Below are 21,719 nucleotides of genomic sequence, written 5' to 3'. Positions count from 1 at the left end.
TCAATCTCTCCTCACTCATTCTCTCCATGTGACCAAACCATTTCAACACACCCTGCTCTCTCAACCACACTCGTTTTATTACTACACATCTCTCTTACCCTTTCATTACTTACTTGATCAAACCACCTCACACCACATACAGTCCTTAAACATCTCATTTCCAACACATCCACCCTTCTCTGCACAACTCTATCTATAGCCCATGCCTCGTAACCATATAACATTGTCGGAACCACTATTCCTTCAAACATAGCCATTTTTGCTTTCCGAGATAACATTCTTGTCTTTCACACATTTTTAAATGCTCCCAGAAATTTCACCCCTTCCCCCAACCTATGACTCACTTCTGCTTCCATGGTTCCATCTGCTGCCAAATCCACTCCCATATATCTAAAACACTTCACTTCCTCCAGTTTTTCTCCATTCAAATGTACCTCCCAACTGACTTGTCCCTCAATCCTAGTGTACCTAATAACCTTGCTCTTATTCACATTTACTCTTAACTTTCTTCCTTCACACACTTTATCAAACTCAGTCACCAGCCTCTGCAGTTTCTCATCCGAATCAGCCACCAGCGCTGTAACATCAGCAAACAACAACTGACTCACTTCCCAAACTCTCTCATCCATGAAAGACTGCATACTTGCCCCTCTTTCCAAAACTCTTGCATTCACCTCCCTAACAACCCCATCCATAAACAAATTAAACAACAATGGAGACATCACGCACCCCTGCCGCAAACCAACATTCACTGAGAACCAATCACTTTTCTCTCTTCTTACTCGTACACATGCCTTACATCCTAAATAAAAACTTTTCACTACTTCTAACAACTTGCCTCCAACACCATATATTCTTAATACCTTACACAGCACATCTCTATCAACTCTATCATATGCCTTCTCCAGATCCATAAATGCTACATACAAATCCATTTGCTTTTCTAAGTATTTCTCACATACATTCTTCAAAGCAAACACCTGATCCGCACATCCTCTACCACTTCTGACACCACACTGCTCTTCCCCATTCTGATGCTCTGTACATGCCTTCACCCTCTCAATCAATACTCTGCCATATAATTACCCAGGAATACTCAACAAACTTATACTTCTGTAGTTAGTGCACTCACCTTTATCTCCTTTGTCTTTGTACAATGGCACTATGCAATCATTCCGCCAATCCTCACGCACCTCACCATGAGTCATATATACATTAAATAACCTTACCAACCAGTCAACAATACAGTCACCCCTTTTTTAATAAATTCATTGCAATACCATCCAAACCTGCTGCCTTGCCAGATTTCATCTTCTGCAAAGCTTTTACTACCTCTTCTATGTTTACCAAATCATTCTCCCTAACCCTCTCACTTTCCACACCACCTTGACCAAAACACCCGATATCTGCCACTCTATTATCAAACACATTCAACAAACCTTCAAAATACTCACTCCATCTCCTTCTCACATCACCACTACTTGTTATCACCTCCCCATTAGCCCCTTCACTGATGTTCCCATTTGTTCTCTTCTCTTAAGCACTTTATTTACCTCCTTCCAAAACATCTTTTTATTTTTCCTAAAATCTAATGATACTCACCCCAACTCTCATTTGCCCTCTTTTTCACCTCTTGCACCTTTCTCTTGACCTCCTGCCTCTTTCTTTTATACATCTCCCACTCATTTGCATTTTTTCCCTGCAAAAATCGTCCAAATGCCTCTCTCTTCTCTTTCACTAACAATCTTACTTCTTCATCCCACCACTCATTACCCTTTCTAGTCAACCCACCTCCCATGCTTATAAGTATACATACATATACTTATGTATATCTCTCTTTTTAAACCAGGTATTCCCAATCACCAGTCCTTTTTCAGCGCACAAATCTACAAGCTCTCCACCATTTCCATTTACAACACCAAACACGCCATGTACACCAATTATCCCCTCAACTGCCACATTACTCACTTTTGCATTGAAATTACCCATCACTTTAACCCAGTCTCATGCATCAAAACTACTAACACACTCACTCAGCTGCTCCCAAAACATTGCCTCTCATGATCTTTCCTCTCATGACCAGGTGCATATGCACCAATAATCACCCATCTCTCTCCATCCACTTTCAGTTTTACCCATATCAATCTAGAGTTTACTTTCTTACACTCTATCACTTACTCCCACCACTCCGAAGACATTCCCAAACCACTCTTCTCCTTTACCCTTGAGCTTCGTTTCACTCAGAGCCAGAACATCCAGGTTCCTTTCCTCAAACATACTACCTATCTCTCCTTTTTTCTCATCTTGGTTACATCCACACACATTTAGACACTCCAAACTGAGCCTTTGAGGAGGATGAGCACTCCCCGCGTGACTCCTTCTTCTGTTTCCCCTTTTAGAAAGTTAAAATACAAGGAGGGGAGGGTGTCTACCTGACTGCCATTTTCTGCTTAGAGGTGGTGTCAAGAAAAAGAGGAAGAAAGACTCATACACACGCAAACGCGGGAGACAGCGACAAAGTATAAAAAAAAAAAAAAAAAAAAAAAAAAAAAAAAAAATTCTTTTTTTTTTTTTTTTGCTTTGTCACTGTCTCCCGTTTTTGCAAGGTAGCGCAAGGAAACAGACGAAAGAAATGGCCCAACCCACCCCCATACACATGCATATACATACGTCCACACACGCAAATATACATACCTACACAGCTTTCCATGGTTTACCCCAGACGCGTCACATGCCCTGATTCAATCCACTGACAGCACGTCAACCCCGGTATACCACATCGATCCAATTCACTCTATTCCTTGCCCTCCTTTCACCCTCCTGCATGTTCAGGCCCCGATCAAACAAAATCTTTCTCACTCCATCTTTCCACCTCCAATTTGGTCTCCCTCAACTCTATCATATGCCTTCTCCAGATCCATAAATGCTACATACAAATCCATTTGCTTTTCCAAGTATTTCTCACATACATTCTTCAAAGCAAACACCTGATCCACACATCCTCTACCACTTCTGAAACCACACTGCTCTTCCCCAATCTGATGCTCTGTACATGCCTTCACCCTCTCAATCAATACCCTCCCATATAATTTACCAGGAATACTCAACAAACTTATACCTCTGTAATTTGAGCACTCACTCTTATCCCCTTTGCCTTTGTACAATGGCACTATGCATGCATTCCGCCAATCCTCAGGCACCTCACCATGAGTCATACATACATTAAATAACCTTACCAACCAGTCAATAATACAGTCACCCCCTTTTTTAAAAAATTCCACTGCAATACCATCCAAACCTGCTGCCTTGCCGGCTTTCATCTTCCGCAAAGCTTTTACTACATCTTCTCTGTTTACCAAATCATTTTCCCTAACCCTCTCACTTTGCACACCACCTTGACCAAAACACCCTATATCTGCCACTCTATCATCAAACACATTCAACAAACCTTCAAAATACTCACTCCATCTCCTTCTCACATCACTATTACTTGTTATCACCTCCCCATTTGCGCCCTTCACTGAAGTTCCCATTTGCTCCCTTGTCTTACGCACTTTATTTACCTCCTTCCAGAACATCTTTTTATTCTTCCTAAAATTTAATGATACTCTCTCACCCCAACTCTCATTTGCCCTCTTTTTCACCTCTTGCACCTTTCTCTTGACCTCCTGCCTCTTTCTTTTATACATCTCCCACTCATTTGCATTTTTTCCCTGCAAAAATTGTCCAAATGCCTCTCTCTTCTCTTTCACTAATAATCTTACTTCTTCATCCCACCACTCACTCCCCTTTCTATATATATATATATATATATATATATATATATATATATATATTTTTCCCTGCAAAAATTGTCCAAATGCCTCTCTCTTCTCTTTCACTAATAATCTTACTTCTTCATCCCACCACTCACTATCCTTTCTATATGTATATATATTTTTTTTTTTTTTTTTTTTTTTCCAAAGGAAGAAATGGGGACGGGGGGCCGGGTGGGGATGTTCCCTCAGGGGCCCAGTCCTCATCCTCTGTTCTTAACGCTACCTCGCTAGTGCGGGAAATGGCGATTAGTATAAAAAAAAAAAAAAAAAAAAAATATATATATATATATATATATATATATATACTAATACACCCATACACGTACTTATGTACATATTATTACTTACATATTTTCATCCATTCCCAGCACCACCCAACCCCACAAGAAACAGTATCACTATACCGTGCATCAACATAGTAGCACAAGGAAACAGACTACGAAAGGCCATATCTGCTCACTTCCATAAATAAGCTGTCATGTGTAATGCACCAAAACCATAGCTCCCTATCCACATCTAGGCCCCACAGAACCTTATCATGGTTTACCCCAAACTTTTCACATCCTCTAGTTCATTCTATTGATGGCACATTGACCCCAGTATACAACATCATTCCAATTCAGTCTATCCCATGCACACCTTTCAAACTTCTGCATGTTCAGGCCCTGATCGCTGAAAATCTTTTTCACTCCATCCATCCACCTCCACTTTGGCCTCTTGCCTCTCCTTGTTCCCTCCACTTCTGACGCGTATATCCTCTTTGTCAACCTTTCCTCACTCATTCTTTCTATATGTCCAAACCATTTCAACACAGCATCTTCTGCTATTTCAACCATGCTCTTTTTCTAATCACACATCTCTCTTATCTTTTCAATTCTTACTCGATCAAATCACTTCACACCACATACTGTCCTCAGACATTTCATTTTCCAACTCGTCCACCCTCCTCCGCGTAATCATATCTATAGCCCATGCCTCGCAACCTTACAGTAATGTTAGAACTACTATTCCTTCACAAATAATACTTTTGTTTTCCAAGATTACATTCTTTCTTGCCACACATTCTTCATCACTCCCAGAACCTTCACCCACTCCCCAACCTATGACTCACTTTTGCTTCCATGGTTCCATTTCCTGCCAAGTCCACTCCCAGATATCTAAACCCTTTAACTTCCTCCAATTCTTGTCAATTATAATTACATCTTTACTAAGTTGTCCCTTACCAACCAATCAAAAAATATCATCCCCCTTTCTTAATAAATTCAGCAGCATTTTCATTGTATACAAGGTTTCATCACCTCAGCTTTCTTCACCAAGCCACTTTTCGTGACTCTCCCACTTTGCATATCTCCCAACCAAAACATGCTTGATCCACCACTCTGTCATTAAAAACATTTAACAATCCTACAAAATACTTACTCCATCTTCTCACTTCATCAATACCTGTTATCACTTTCCCTTTTGTCCTCTTCAATATTGTTCCCATTTGTTTTCTTGTCTTTTGCACATTATTTACCTCCATCCAAAACAGCTTCTTATCCTCCCTATAGTTTACTGATACTCGCTACACCTCTAATTCACCCTGTTTTTCAATCCCTGTACCTTCCTCTTGACCTCCTGCTGCTTTCTATTATGCATATCCCAATCATTTGCACTCCTTCCCCATAAATACAGCCCAAACGCCTCTTCTCTTCTCTTTGACTATCAAAATTACTCTTTTATCCAACCATTCACTACCTTTTCTAATGTGCCCAACTCCCAACCTTTGCATGCCACATACATCTCTTGCACATGCCATCACTGCACACCTAAATACCTCTCATTCCTCACCCACTCCCCTCATTTTATTTACTCTCACCTTTGCCATTAAATATTCAATCTCTCTAATACTTTCTTCACACAAGTCTCCTCCCCAAGCTCACATACTCTCACCACTCTTTTCTCCCTAACATTTTTCCTCTTTTTTCAAAAACCTCAACAAATCTTCACTCTCACCTCCACAAGATAGTAAGCAGACATCCCACCAGCTGCTCCTCTCAGCACATTTACATCTAAAAGTCTCTCTTTACACATCTATCAACTAATATGTAATCTCATAATGCCAGCTGACCATCTCTCCTACGTTCATAAGTATACTTGTATATATCCCTCTTTTTATACCAGTCAACAGTCTTTTTTCAACATACAACTCCACTAGCTCTTCAACATTTCCATTTATAAGAGTGAACATCCCATGCACCCCAATTATACCTTCAACTGCCATATTACTTAAATTCACATTCAAATCACCCATCACTAATACCCAGTCTCTTATATCAAAACTGCTGACACACTCACACATCTGCTCCCAAAACACTTGCCTCACATGATCTCTCTTCTCATAGCCAGGTACATAAGCACCAATAATCACCCATCTTTTGCCATACACTTTCAGTTTCACCAACATCAATCTAGAATTGATTTCCATACATTCTAACACACTCTCACAGCTCCTGCTTCAGCAGTAGTGCTACTCCTTCCTAGCTCTTGCCCTCTCACCAAACATATTTCCAAGCCATTCTTCCCCCTTACCATTGAGCTTCGTTTCACTCAGAGCCAGAACATCCACCCCTCCCCTCTCAGTTGCCTTCTACGAAATGTAGGGAATATGGAGGTAGTATTCTTTCTCCCCTACCTAAAGATATTCAAGTCTTTTCTTTCATGCATGTTCATCAATTTTCATGTGAGTGAGGCAGCATCAAAAACAGGCGACTGAACCTTAGAGGAAAAAATCCTTGCTTGGCTCTTTGCTCTGTTCCCTCTTTTGGAAAATAATACAGAAGGGAAGGATTTCCAGCATCCCTACTTCCACCCCTCTTAGTCACCTTCTACAACATGCAGGGAACACATGAACAGTATTCTTTCTCATATATTCCTAGGAGTAAAAAAATATTTCAATATATACTTTTGTGAAATAAATTGACGTAACACATTTACACTGCAAGGTCTTATTGAGAACAAAGTAAATGCCTTCCCCTTCTCCACTAATCCAATCTTAATCCCTATTCCATCAGCTATAAACCAATTTTAAGTTACACCCCTATGTCATGCATAAGTTACACTTTCTTTTCTGTGACATGGACACCATCCATATGCCCAACATCACAAATACTGACTCAGTATATCACAGGAACCCTCATAAGATGTAGCTTCCAAAGTGCCTTATTGTGCTGTACTCATAACACAAAGACAGACAGACTCAAGACATCAAGACACTGCTTAGCCTCCAGTCACACACAGGGGATGTGGCCAGCTTCCTTAGCACTCCAAGAAACCCAACAGAAGAATGGTAAGGGAGGGTATATATATATATATATATATATATATATATATATATATATATATATATATATATATATATATATATATATATATATATATATATGTAAGCACACATTAATCTTAAACACACAAAATACACACATGTACAGATAGTTTGCTTGCACTTAATGATCAAAACATCATTATATCTTAACTGCACTTTTAAGGTACCAAATATCAAGAAGCAAAATATAAAATGCTAAAATGCAAAATGAAGAGAAACACCCTTTACACCTAACTTACTCTTTTCATAAAATAAAGATGATAGTATCACACCATCTGTTTGAGGCAACTTAAAGAGACTCAAATTTTTGAAAACTTTAAGGGACTGTAAATTACCAAATGTAAATTTTTTCCATTAATCCTAGTTTTCAAAGGCAACAGTGAATATCAGTCCAAAGGAAATAGTTCCTACTTTTCAATATGAAAATAAGAAAGAAGCCATGACTGCAGTTACTACCTTTCTGTTCAGAACAGACAAACATGGACATACATCAGTAAGGTATGAGGTCAACTAAGTTACCTCTTGGCTGTGTCATATGCTCTGGGAAGAACTGTGTTAACTGATCAAATAACTGTGAACGTCTCCTGTGCTGCCACCCTAGATCACTGCCACCTGCCTTTGAACCATTTTCCTCATCTTCTGATAAAGAATGTGCTTGGCCAACTGTCGAATCATCTTGGGTCTGAAAAAGTGTTGAAGCAAGGGCTTGGAATTCTTGAACCTGCTGTGGGTCTGAATGATCAACAGCACTGTGGAGTTTAGTCTGAAGGTACTTGAGTGCTAATACTGAATTTTCCCGAGCTAACTCACTAAACCTGCAACAAAATATGGGGAGAAATAATACAAAAACAAAAAATCAATCAACAAAATATATGATAACCCTCCAGAATCTACAATGGTTACTACAATGGTTAACACAAACATCAGAATATTCCTTATAATTCTTCAAATCCTGTTCAAATACTTCCTCACTTAATTCTTCCACCTTATTTTTGTTGTCCCTTTACAGCTAAATCAGCTCAAACTGGAAAAAATAATGAATCTAAAGATTTTCTTCAGACCATTTTATCACACTTGCATATCATACAAGACAGATAAAAAACACAAGAACACAAACTCCTATAGTAATAACATCTGCTAAGCGATGTACATGTTTTGACCTTAACAGGTTCTTGATGGCTGATTCCTTGCTACATCAATATTACTACACATTTCTAAACTATCCTGTAAAGCTGGGGCTGGGAACACCATTTCTGAAAAATTATTTCCTTCTAATGTGCATGTATGTACTTGATCCTCCTTATCATATAGATGGGGAGAGAATAAAAGATAACACACAGATATATTGACAGTCTTTCCATGACAAATATTTTGTTCTTAATGATTATATCACAAGCTTGTTGAACTTAGCAGCAAAGAACCTCATCACCAACAGTGCTTCTGCAAACTATGGAATTAATAAATGGAAAGAAGATGAATAAATCATCAGTATTCAATACATTATTCCTTAAATTCAAATCAAGAAAATTTATTTTCCCCAAATGATTGCTCACTGTTCATTATGACACACACCACCTTCATATTTTGTGTTTTACAGTGAGCAACATGACAAGGGCAAAACATGATCTAATTATGGCCATATCAGGTGAATGGAAAATACGATATGCTAAAGAATGTAGAAATTTATGAGAGCTCTGCATGTACTTCTAGACATGAATCTTAAAAGCTAAAATGGTTATATGAAGATGGGAAGATGAAAGCTTTGCTATTGAAGGGATAAAGTAAGTATTATTACAGTCAATCTCATGTTGCAGGTCTCCACACATTATTTATGGGAAGCAGCAGCCAGGTATGAGTCATGGGTCCAAGCCATGAAGGAAGGGACATACATTCACTGCTCGTGAATGCAGTGGACAAAAAAAAAAAAAAAAAAACTAGAACAGAAAAAGGGCAAAATTATCACAGCAGACTGAAAGCAGTCGCTGGAGAAAGGTGATTCCTAGAGAATTAATGATAGGGACGGCTTTTAATTCCACCACGGTTAATAAAGAAGTACATAGGAAGCTATCCCAATTATGTGAACAGTACTCTATACTGGAGGAAATAAGATCACCATAGATATGAAAGTACTGCTCACAAGGAAAATAACACTGTGTAACAAAGTTTTACTTTTTTGTGTTTCTGGTTAACAAGCATTATCTTATAACTGATTGTCTAAAAAGTATACAAAATGGCTATTAATCCCTTGAAACTTTACTTTGGTGATCAGGACAATATTTATCTATCTTATTATACTTTGTTGCTCTCTCCCGCGTTAGCGAAGTAGCGCAAGGAAACAGATGAAAGAATGGCCCAACCCACATGTATATACATACACGTCCACACACGCAAATATACATACCTATACATCTCTACGTATACATATATATACACACACAGACATAATTCATACCGTCTGCCCTTATTCATTACTGTTGCCACCGCGCCACACATGAAAAAACAACCCCCTCCCCCGCATGTGTGCGAGGTAGCGCTAGGAAAAGACAACAAAGGCCACATTTGTCCACACTCAGTCTCTAGCTGTCATGTGTAATGCACTGAAACCACAGCTCCCTTTCCACATACAGGCCCCACACAACTTTCCATGGTTTACCCCAGATGCTTCACATGCCCTGGTTCAATCTATTGACAGCATGTCGGCCAAGGTATACCTCATTGTTCCAATTCACTCTATTCCTTGCACGCCTTTCACCCTCCTGCATGTTCAGGCCCCGATCATTCAAAATCTTTTTCACTCCATCTTTCCACCTCCAATTTGCTCTCCCACTTCTAGTTCCCTCCACCTCTGACACATATATCCTCTTGGTCAATCTTTCCTCACTCATTCTCTCCATGTGACCAAACCATTTCAAAACACCCTCTTATGCTCTCTCAACCATACTCTTTTAATTACCACACATCTCTCTTACCCTTTTATTACTTACTCGATCAAACCACCTCACAACACATATTGTCCTCAAACATCTCATTTCCAGCAAATCCACCCTCCAGCGCACAACTCTATCTATAGCCCATGCCTTGCAACCATATATCATTGTTGGAACCACTATTCCTTCAAACATACCCATTTTTGCTTTCTAAGATAATGTTCTTGACTTCCACAGACTCTTCAATGCTCCCAGAACTTTCGCCCCCTTCCCCACCCTATGGTTCACTTCAGCTTCCATGGTTCCATCTGATGCCAAATCCACTCCCACATATCTAAAACACTTCACTTCCTCCAGTGTTTCTCCATTCAAACTTACCTCCCAACTGATTTGTCCTTCAACTCTACTGTACCTAATAACCTTGCTCTTATTCACATTTACTCAGCTTTCCTCTTTCACACACTTTACCAAACTCAGTCACCAGCTTCTGCAGTTTCTCACACGAATCAGCCACCAGTGATGTATCATCAGCGAACAACAACTAACTCACTTCCCAAGCTCTCATCCACAACAGACTGCATACTTGACCCTCTTTCCAAAACTCTTGCATTCACCTCCCTAACAACCCCATCCATAAACAAATTAAACAACAATGGAGACATCACGCACCCCTGCCGCAAAAAAACATTCACTGAGAACCAATCACTTTCCTCTCTTCCTACACGTACACATGCCTTACATCCTTGATAATACTTTTCACTGCTTCTAACAACTTGCCTCCCACACCATATATTCTCAATACCTTCCACAGAGCATCTTTATCAACTCTATCATACAGTATGCATTCTCCAGATCCATAAATGCTACATACAAATCCATTTGCTTTTCTAAGTATTTCTCACATACATTCTTCAAAGCAAACACTTGATCCACACATCCTCTACCACTTATGAAGCCACACTACTCTTCCCCAAACTGATGCTCTGTACATGCCTTCACCCTCTCAATCAATACCCTCCCATATAATTTCCCAGGAATACTCAACAAACTTATACCTCTGTAATTTGAGCACTCACTTTTATCCTTTTTGCCTTTCTACAATGGAATATGCCAGCATTCTGCCAATCCTCATGCACCTCACCATGAGTCATACATACATTGAATAACCTTACCAACCAGTCAACAATACAGTCACCCCCTTTTTTAATAAATTCCACTGCAATACCATCCAAACCCACTGTCTTGCCGGCTTTCACCTTCCGCAAAGCTTTTACGACCTCTTCTCTGTTTACCAAATCATTCTCCCTAACCCTCTCACTTTGCACACCACCTCAACAAAAACACCCTATATCTGCCACTCTATCATCAAACACATTCAACAAACCTTCAAAATACTCACTCCATCTCCTTCTCACATCACACTACTTGTTATCACCTTCTCATTAGCCCCCTTCACTGATATTCCCATTTGTTCCCTTGTCTTACGCACTTTATCTACCTCCTTCCAAAGCATCTTTTTATTCACCCTAAAATTTAATGATACTCTCTCACCCCAACTCTCATTTGCCCTCTTTTTCACCTCTTGCACCTTTCTCTTGACCTCCTGCCTCTTTCTTTTATACATCTCCCACTCATTTGCATAATTTCCCTGCAAAAATCGTCCAAATGCCTCTCTCTTCTCTTTCACTAATAATCTTATTTCTTCATCTCACCACTCACTACCCTTTCTAACTTGCCCACCTCCAACACTTCTCATGCCACAAGTATCTTTTGCACAAACCATCAATGCTTCCCGAAATACATCCCATTCTTCCCCCACTCCCCTTACATCCTTTATTCTCACCTTTTCCATTCTGTTCTCAGTCTCTCCTGGTACTTCCTCACACAAATATCCTCCCCAAGCTCACTTACTCTCACCACTCTCTTCACCCCAACATTCTCTCTTCTTTTCTGAAAACCTCTACAAATCTTCACTTTCGCCTCCACAAGATAATGATCAGACATCCCTCCAGTTGCACCTCTCAGCACATTAACATCTAAAAGTCTCTCTTTTGCACGCCTATCAATTAACATGTAATCCAATAACGCTCTCTGGCCATCTCTCCTACTTACAGACGTATACTTAGGTATTTTCATTTTTATTTTCATTATCTTATTTTGCTTTGTTGCTGTCTCCTGCGTTAGCGAGGTAGCGCAAGGAAACAGATGAAAGAATGGCCCAACCTACCCACATACACATGTATATACATACATGTCCACACATGCAAATATACATACCTATACATCTCAATGTATATATATATATATATATATATATATATATATATATATATATATATATTTATTTATTTTTTATTATACTTTGTCGCTGTCTCCCGCGTTTGCGAGGTAGCGCAAGGAAACAGACGAAAGAAATGGCCCAACCCCCCCCTACACATGTATATACATACGTCCACACACGCAAATATACATACCTACACAGCCTTCCATGGTTTACCCCAAACGCTTCACATGCCTTGATTCAATCCACTGACAGCACGTCAACCCCGGTATACTACATCGCTCCAATTCACTCTATTCCTTGCCCTCCTTTCACCCTCCTGCATGTTCAGGCCCCGATCACACAAAATCTTTTTCACTCCATCTTTCCACCTCCAATTTGGTCTCCCTCTTCTCCTCGTTCCCTCCACCTCCGACACATATATCCTCTTGGTCAATCTTTCCTCACTCATTCTCTCCATGTGCCCAAACCACTTCAAAACACCCTCTTCTGCTCTCTCAACCACGCTCTTTTTATTACCACACATCTCTCTTACCCTTACGTTACTCACTCAATCAAACCACCTCACACCACACATTGTCCTCAAACATCTCATTTCCAGCACATCCATCCTCCTGCGCACAACTCTATCCATAGCCCACGCCTCGCAACCATACAACATTGTTGGAACCACTATTCCTTCAAACATACCCATTTTTGCTTTCCGAGATAATGTTCTCGACTTCCACACATTCTTCAAGGCCCCCAGAATTTTCGCCCCCTCCCCCACCCTATGATCCACTTCCGCTTCCATGGTTCCATCCGCTGCCAGATCCACTCCCAGATATCTAAAATACTTCACTTCCTCCAGTTTTTCTCCATTCAAACTCACCTCCCAATTGACTTGACCCTCAACCCTACTGTACCTAATAACCTTGCTCTTATTCACATTTACTCTTAACTTTCTTCTTCCACACACTTTACCAAACTCAGTCACCAGCTTCTGCAGTTTCTCACATGAATCAGCCACCAGCGCTGTATCATCAGCGAACAACAACTGACTCACTTCCCAAGCTCTCTCATCCCCAACCGACTTCATACTTGCTCCTCTTTCCAAAACTCTTGCATTTACCTCCCTAACAACCCCATCCATAAACAAATTAAACAACCATGGAGACATCACGCACCCCTGCCGCAAACCTACATTCACTGAGAACGAATCACTTGCCTCTCTTCCTACACGTACACATGCCTTACATCCTCGATAAAAACTTTTCACTGCTTCTAACAACTTTCCTCCCACACCATACATTCTTAATACCTTCCACAGAGCATCTCTATCAACTCTATCATATGCCTTCTCCAGATCCATAAATGCTACATACAAATCCATTTGCTTTTCCAAGTATTTCTCACATACATTCTTCAAAGCAAACACCTGATCCACACATCCTCTACCACTTCTGAAACCACACTGCTCTTCCCCAATCTGATGCTCTGTACATGCCTTCACCCTCTCAATCAATACCCTCCCATATAATTTACCAGGAATACTCAACAAACTTATACCTCTGTAATTTGAGCACTCACTCTTATCCCCTTTGCCTTTGTACAATGGCACTATGCACGCATTCCGCCAATCCTCAGGCACCTCACCATGAGTCATACATACATTAAATAACCTTACCAACCAGTCAACAATACAGTCACCCCCTTTTTTAATAAATTCCACTGCAATACCATCCAAACCTGCTGCCTTGCCGGCTTTCATCTTCAACAAAGCTTTCACTACCTCTTCTCTGTTTACCAAATCATTTTCCCTAACCCTCTCACTTTGCACACCACCTCGACCAAAACACCCTATATCTGCCACTCTATCATCAAACACATTCAACAAACCTTCAAAATACTCACTCCATCTCCTTCTCACATCACCACTACTTGTTATCACCTCCCCACTTGCGCCCTTCACCGAAGGGCATATATATATATATATATATATATATATATATATATATATATATATATATATATATATATATATATATATATATATATACACACACATATATATATATATATATATATATATATATATATATATATATATATATATATATATATACATACACACACACATATATATATATATATATATATATATATATATATATATATATATATATATATATATATATATATATATATATATACATACACACATATATATATATATATATATATATATATATATATATATACATACACACATATATATATATATATATATATATATATATATATATATATATATATATATATATATATATATATATATATATATGCCCATACACGCGTATACACATACATATCAACATATGCATGCACAGGCATATACATATTCATGCTTGTATGAAATGTTATTTTACTGTGGGTTATGTCTTCTGGGATTAGCAACTTTCTTAAGTTCTGTACCAACTGTCAATATATATATATATATATATATATATATATATATATATATATATATATATATATATATATATATATATATATATATATCCCTTGGGTTTGTTGATAGATAGATGATAGAGTTTGATGATAGAGTGGCAGATATAGGGTGTTTTGTTCGAGGTGGTGTGCAAAGTGAGAGGGTTAGGGAGAATGATTTGGTAAACACAGAAGAGGTAGTAAAAGCTCTCTTGAGATGAAAGCCGGCAAGGCAGCGGGTTTGGATGGTATTGCAGTGGAATTTTTTATAAAAAGGGGTGACTTTCTTGTTGACTGGCTGGTAAAATTATTTGATGTATGTATGACTCATGGTGAGGTACTTGAGGATTGCACCTCCAGTTGCACCTCTCAGCACATTAACATCCAAAAGTCTCTCTTTCGCGCGTCTGTCAATTAACACGTAATCCAATAACGCTCTCTGGCAATCTCTCCTACTTACATAAGTATACTTATGTATATCTCGCTTTTTAAACCAGGTATTCCCAATCATCAGTCCTTTTTCAGCACATAAATCTACAAGCTCTTCACCATTTCCATTTACAACACTGAACACCCCATGTATACCAATTATTCCCTCAACTGCCACATTACTCACCTTTGCATTCAAATCACCCATCACTATAACCCGGTCTCGTGCATCAAAACCACTAACACACTCATTCAGCTGCTCCCAAAACACTTGCCTCTCATGATCTTATATATATATATATATATATATATATATATATATATATATATATATATATATATATATATATTTTCTTCTTTCTTTTAAACTATTCGCTATTTCCCGCGTTAGCGAGGTAGCGCTAAGAACAGAGGACTGGGCCTTTGTGGAATATCCTCACCTGGCCCCCCTCTGTTCCTTCTTTTTGGGGAAAAAAAAAAGAAAAAAAACGAGAGGGGAGGATTTCCAGCCTCCCACTCCCTCCCCTTTTAGTCGTCTTCTACGACACGCAGGGAATACATGGGAAGTATTCTTAATCCCCTATCCCCAGGGATAATATATATATATATATATATTTTTTTTTTTTTTTTTTTTTTATACTTTGTCGCTGTCTCCCGTGTTTGCGAGGTAGCGCAAGGAAACAGACGAAAGAAATGGCCCAACCCCCCCCCCCATACACATGTACATACACACGTCCACACACGCAAATATACATACCTACACAGCTTTCCATGGTTTACCCCAGACGCTTCACATGCCTTGCTTCAATCCACTGACAGCACGTCAACCCCTGTATACCACATGACTCCAATTCACTCTATTTCTTGCCCTCCTTTCACCCTCCTGCATGTTCAGGCCCCGATCACACAAAATCTTTTTCACTCCATCTTTCCACCTCCAATTTGGTCTCCCTCTTCTCCTCGTTCCCTCCACCTCCGACACATATATCCTCTTGGTCAATCTCTCCTCACTCATTCTCTCCATGTGCCCAAACCATTTCAAAACACCCTCTTCTGCTCTCTCAACCACGCTCTTTTTATTTCCACACATCTCTCTTACCCTTACGTTACTTACTCGATCAAACCACCTCACACCACACATTGTCCTCAAACATCTCATTTCCAGCACATCCATCCTCCTGCGCACATCTCTATCCATAGCCCACGCCTCGCAACCATACAACATTGTTGGAACCACTATTCCCTCAAACATACCCATTTTTGCTTTCCGAGATAGTGTTCTCGACTTCCACACATTTTTCAAGGCTCCCAAAATTTTCGCCCCCTCCCCCACCCTATGATCCACTTCCGCTTCCATGGTTCCATCCGCTGACAGATCCACTCCCAGATATCTAAAACACTTCACTTCCTCCAGTTTTTCTCCATTCAAACTCACCTCCCAATTGACTTGACCCTCACCCCTACTGTACCTAATAACCTTGCTCTTATTCACATTTACTCTCAACTTTCTTCTTCCACACACTTTACCAAACTCAGTCACCAGCTTCTGCAGTTTCTCACATGAATCAGCCACCAGCGCTGTATCATCAGCGAACAACAACTGACTCACTTCCCAAGCTCTCTCATCCCCAACAGACTTCATACTTGCCCCTCTTTCCAGGACTCTTGCATTTACCTCCCTTACAACCCCATCCATAAACAAATCAAACAACCATGGAGACATCACACACCCCTGCCGCAAACCTACATTCACTGAGAACCAATCACTTTCCTCTCTTCCTACACGTACACATGCCTTACATCCTCGATAAAAACTTTTCACTGCTTCTAACAACTTGCCTCCCACACCATATATTCTTAATACCTTCCACAGAGCATCTCTATCAACTCTATCATATGCCTTCTCCAGATCCATAAATGCTACATACAAATCCATTTGCTTTTCTAAGTATTTCTCACATACATTCTTCAAAGCAAACACCTGATCCACACATCCTCTACCACTTCTGAAACCGCACTGCTCTTCCCCAATCTGATGCTCTGTACATGCCTTCACCCTCTCAATCAATACCCTCCCATATAATTTACCAGGAATACTCAACAAACTTATACCTCTGTAATTTGAGCACTCACTCTTATCCCCTTTGCCTTTGTACAATGGCACTATGCACGCATTCCGCCAATCCTCAGGCACCTCACCATGAGTCATACATACATTAAATAACCTTACCAACCAGTCAACAATACAATATATATATATATATATATATATATATATATATATATATATATATATATATATATATATAAATACACACACAGACATATACATATATACATATGTACATAATTCATACTGACTGCCTTTATTCATTCCCATCGCCACCCTGCCACACATGGAATAACAACCCCCTTCCCCCTCATGTGTGCGAGGCAGGGATAGGAAAAGACAACAAAGGCCACATTCGTTCACACTCAGTCTCTAGCTGTCATGTAATAATGCACCGAAACCACAGCTCCCTTTCCACATCCAGGCCCCACAGAACTTTCCATGGTTTACCCCAGATGCTTCACATACCCTGGTTCAATCCATTGATGGCACATCGACCGCGGTATAAAACATCGTTCCAATTAACTCTATTCCTTGCACGCCTTTCACCCTCCTGCATGTTCAGGCCCCGATCACTCAAAATCTTTTTCACTCCATCCTTCCACCTCCACTTTGGTCTCCCACTTCTCCTCGTTCCCTCCACCTCTGAGACATATATCCTCTTGGTCAATCTTTCCTCACTCATTCCCTCCATGTGACCAAACCATTTCAAAACACCCTCTTCTGCTCTCTCAACCACGCTCTTTTTATTACCACACATCTCTCTTACCATATTATTACTTACTAGATCAAACCACCTCACACCACATATTGTCCTCAAACATCTCATTTCCAGCACATCCACCCTCCTGCGCACAACTCTATCCATAGCTCACGCCTTGCAACCATACAGCACTGTTGGAACCACTATTCCTTCAAACATACCCATTTTTGCTTTCCGAGATAATGTTCTCAACTTCCACACATTCTTCAAGGCTCCCAGAATTTTTGCTCCCTCCCCCACCCTATGATTCACTTCCGCTTCCATGGTTCCATCCACTGCCAAATCCACTCCCAGATATCTAAAACACTTCACTTCCTCCAGCTTTTCTCCATTCTAACTTACCTCCCAATTGACTTGACCCTCACCCCTATTGTACCTAATAACCTTGCTCTTATTCACATTTACTCTCAACTTTCTTCTTTCACACACTTTACCAAACTCTATCTCCAGCTTCTGCAGTTTCTCACATGAATCAGCCACAAGCGCTGTATCATCAGCGAACAACAACTGACTCACTTCCCAAGCTCTCTCATCCTCAACAGACTGTATATTTGCCCCTCTTTCCAAAACTCTTACATTCACCTCCCTAACAACCCCATCCATAAACAAATCAAAGAACCATGGAGACATCACACACCCCTGCCGCAAACCTACATTCACGAAGAACCAACCACTTTCCTCTCTTCCTACACATACACATGCCTTAAATCCTCCATAAAAACTTTTCACTGCTTCTAACAACTTGCCTCGCACACCATATATTCTTAATATCTTCCACAGAGCATCTCTATCAACTATATCATACGCCTTTTCCAGATCCATAAATGCTACATACAAATCCATTTGCTTTTCTAAGTATTTCTCACACACATTCTTCAAAGCAAACACCTGATCCACACATCCTCTACCACTTCTGAAACCACTCTGCTCTTCCCCAATCTGATGCTCCCTAACCCTTCACCCTCTCCATCATTACCCTCCCATATAATTTACCAGGAGTACTCAACAAACTTATACCTCTGTAATTTGAGCACTCACTCTTATCCCCTTTGCCTTTGTACAATGGCACTATGCAAGCATTCCGCCAATCCTCACACACCTCACCATGAGTCATACATACATTAAATAACCTTACCAACCAGTCAACAATACAGTCACCCCCTTTTTTTATAAATTCCACTGCAATACCATCCAAACCTGCTGCCTTGCCGGCTTTCATCTTCCGCAATGCTTTTACTACCTCTTCTCTGTTTACCAGATCATTTTCCCTAACCCTCTCACTTTGCACACCACCTCGACCAAAACACCCTATATCTACCACTCTATCATCAAACACATTCAACAAATTTTAAAATACTCACTCCATCTCCTTCTCACATCACCACTACTTGTTATCACCTCCCCATTAGCCCCCTTCACTGAAGTTCCCATTTGTTCTCTTGTCTTATGCACTTTATTTACCTCCTTCCAAAGCATCTTTTTATTCACCCTAAAATCTAATGATACACTAACCCCATCTCTCATTTGCCCTCTTTTTCACCTCTTGCACCTTTCTCTTGACCTCCTGCCTCTTTCTTTTATACATCTCCCACTCATTTGCGTTATTTCCCTGCAAAAATCGTCCAAATGCCTCTCTCTTCTCTTTCACTAATAATCTTACTTCTTCATCCCACCACTCACTACCCTTTCTAATCTGCCCACCTCTCATGCTTCTCATGCCACAAGCATCTTTTGCGCAAGCCATCACTGCTTCCTTAAATACATCCCATTCCTCCCCCACTCCCCTTACCTCCTTTGTTCTCACCTTTTTCCATTCTGTACTCAATCTCTCCTGGCACTTCCTCACACAAGTCTCCTTCCCAAGATCACTTACTCTCACCACTCTCTTCACCCCAACATTCTCTCTTCTTTTCTGAAAACCTCTACAAATCTTCACCTTTGCCTCCACAAGATAATGATCAGACATCCCTCCAGTTGCACCTCTCAGCACATTAACATCCAAGAGTCTCTCTTTTGTGCACCAATCAATTAACACGTAATCCAATAATGCTCTCTGGACATCTCTCCTACTTACATACGTATACTTACGTATATCTCTCTTTTTAAACCAGGTATTCCCAATCATCAGTCCTTTTTCAGCACATAAATCTACAAGCTCTTCACCATGTCCATTTACAACACTGAACACTCCATGTATACCAATTATTCCCTCAACTGCCACATTACTCACCTTTGCATTCAAATCACCCATCACTATAACCCGGTCTCGTGCATCAAAACCACTAACATACTCATTCAGCTATTCCCAAAACACTTGAATCTCATGATCATTCTTCTCATGCCCAGGTGCATATGCACCAATAATCAATCATGTCTCTCCATCAACTTTCAGTTTTACCCATAGCAATCTAGAGTTTACTTTCTTACACTCTATCACATACTCCCACCACTCCTGTTTCAGGAGTAGTGCTACTCCTTCCCTTGCTCTTGTCCTCTCACTAACCCCTGACTTTACTCCCAAATCATTCCCAAACCACTCTTCCCCTTTACCCTTGAGCTTCGTTTCACTCAGAGCCAAAACATCCAGGTCCCTTTCCTCAAACATACTACCTATCTCTCCTTTTTTCTCATCTTGGTTACATCCACACACATTTAGACACCCCAATCTGAGCCTTCGAGGAGGATGAGCACTCCCCGCATTACTCCTCCTTCTGTTTCCTCTTTTAGAAAGTTAAAATACAATACTTAAGTATATCTCTCTTTTAAGCCAGGTATTCCCAATCACCAGTCCTTTTTCAGCACATAAATCTATAATCTATACCCTTTTTCAGCACATAAATCTTCATCATTTCCATTTATAACACTGAACACCCCATGTACACCAATTATTCCCTCAACTGCCACATTACTCACCTTTGCATTCAAATCACCCATCACTATAACCTGGTCTCATGGTTCAAATCTACTAATACACTCACGCAGTTGCTCCCAAAACATTTGCCTCTCATGATCTTTCTTCTCATGCCCAGGTGCAAATGCACCAATAATCACCCATCTCTCTCCATCAACTTTCAGTTTTACCCATATCAATCTAGAGTTTACTTTCTTACACTCTATTACATACTCCTACCACTCCTGTTTCAGGAGTAGTGCTACTCCTACCCTTGCTCTCGTCCTCTCACTAACCCCTGACTTTACTCCCAAGACATTCCCAAACCACTCTTCCCCTTTACCCTTGAGCTTCGTTTCACTCAGAGCCAAAACATCCAGGCTCCTTTCCTTAAACATACTACCTATCTCTCCTTTTTTCTCATCTTGGTTATATCCACACACATCTAGACACCACAATCTGAGCCCTTTGAGGAGAATGAGCACTCCCCACATGACTCCTTCTTCTGTTTCCCCTTTTAAAAAGTTAAAATAAAGGGAGGGGAGGGTTTCTAGCCCCCGCTCCCGTCCCCTTTAGTCGCCTTCTACGACATGTGAGGAATGCGTGGGAAGTATTCTTTCTCCCCTATCCCCAGGGATATTTTCCCCCGGTTTATAAGCATTATTTTG

At 40.1% G+C, this 21,719-nt stretch overlaps 1 protein-coding gene across 1 annotated transcript in view; it reads right to left on the bottom strand.

Annotated features, from left to right (window-relative positions):
• Window positions 1-4,071: 4,071 nt before the first annotated feature.
• Window positions 4,072-21,719, bottom strand: part of muskelin (muskelin 1) — a 512,022-nt gene continuing 494,374 nt past the window's right edge. The window contains exon 14 of the mRNA XM_071674329.1: window positions 4,072-7,997. Within this exon, the coding sequence (XP_071530430.1) occupies window positions 7,673-7,997 (325 nt within the window). The 3' untranslated portion in view covers window positions 4,072-7,672. The remainder of the gene's footprint in view (window positions 7,998-21,719) is intronic.

Source organism: Panulirus ornatus, chromosome 19 (genome assembly GCF_036320965.1).
Source record: "Panulirus ornatus isolate Po-2019 chromosome 19, ASM3632096v1, whole genome shotgun sequence".
Classification (NCBI taxonomy): Eukaryota; Metazoa; Arthropoda; class Malacostraca; order Decapoda; family Palinuridae; genus Panulirus; species Panulirus ornatus.
The sequence above is the reverse complement of the archived record's forward strand: the minus strand, read 5'-3'. Positions and strand labels throughout refer to the sequence as shown.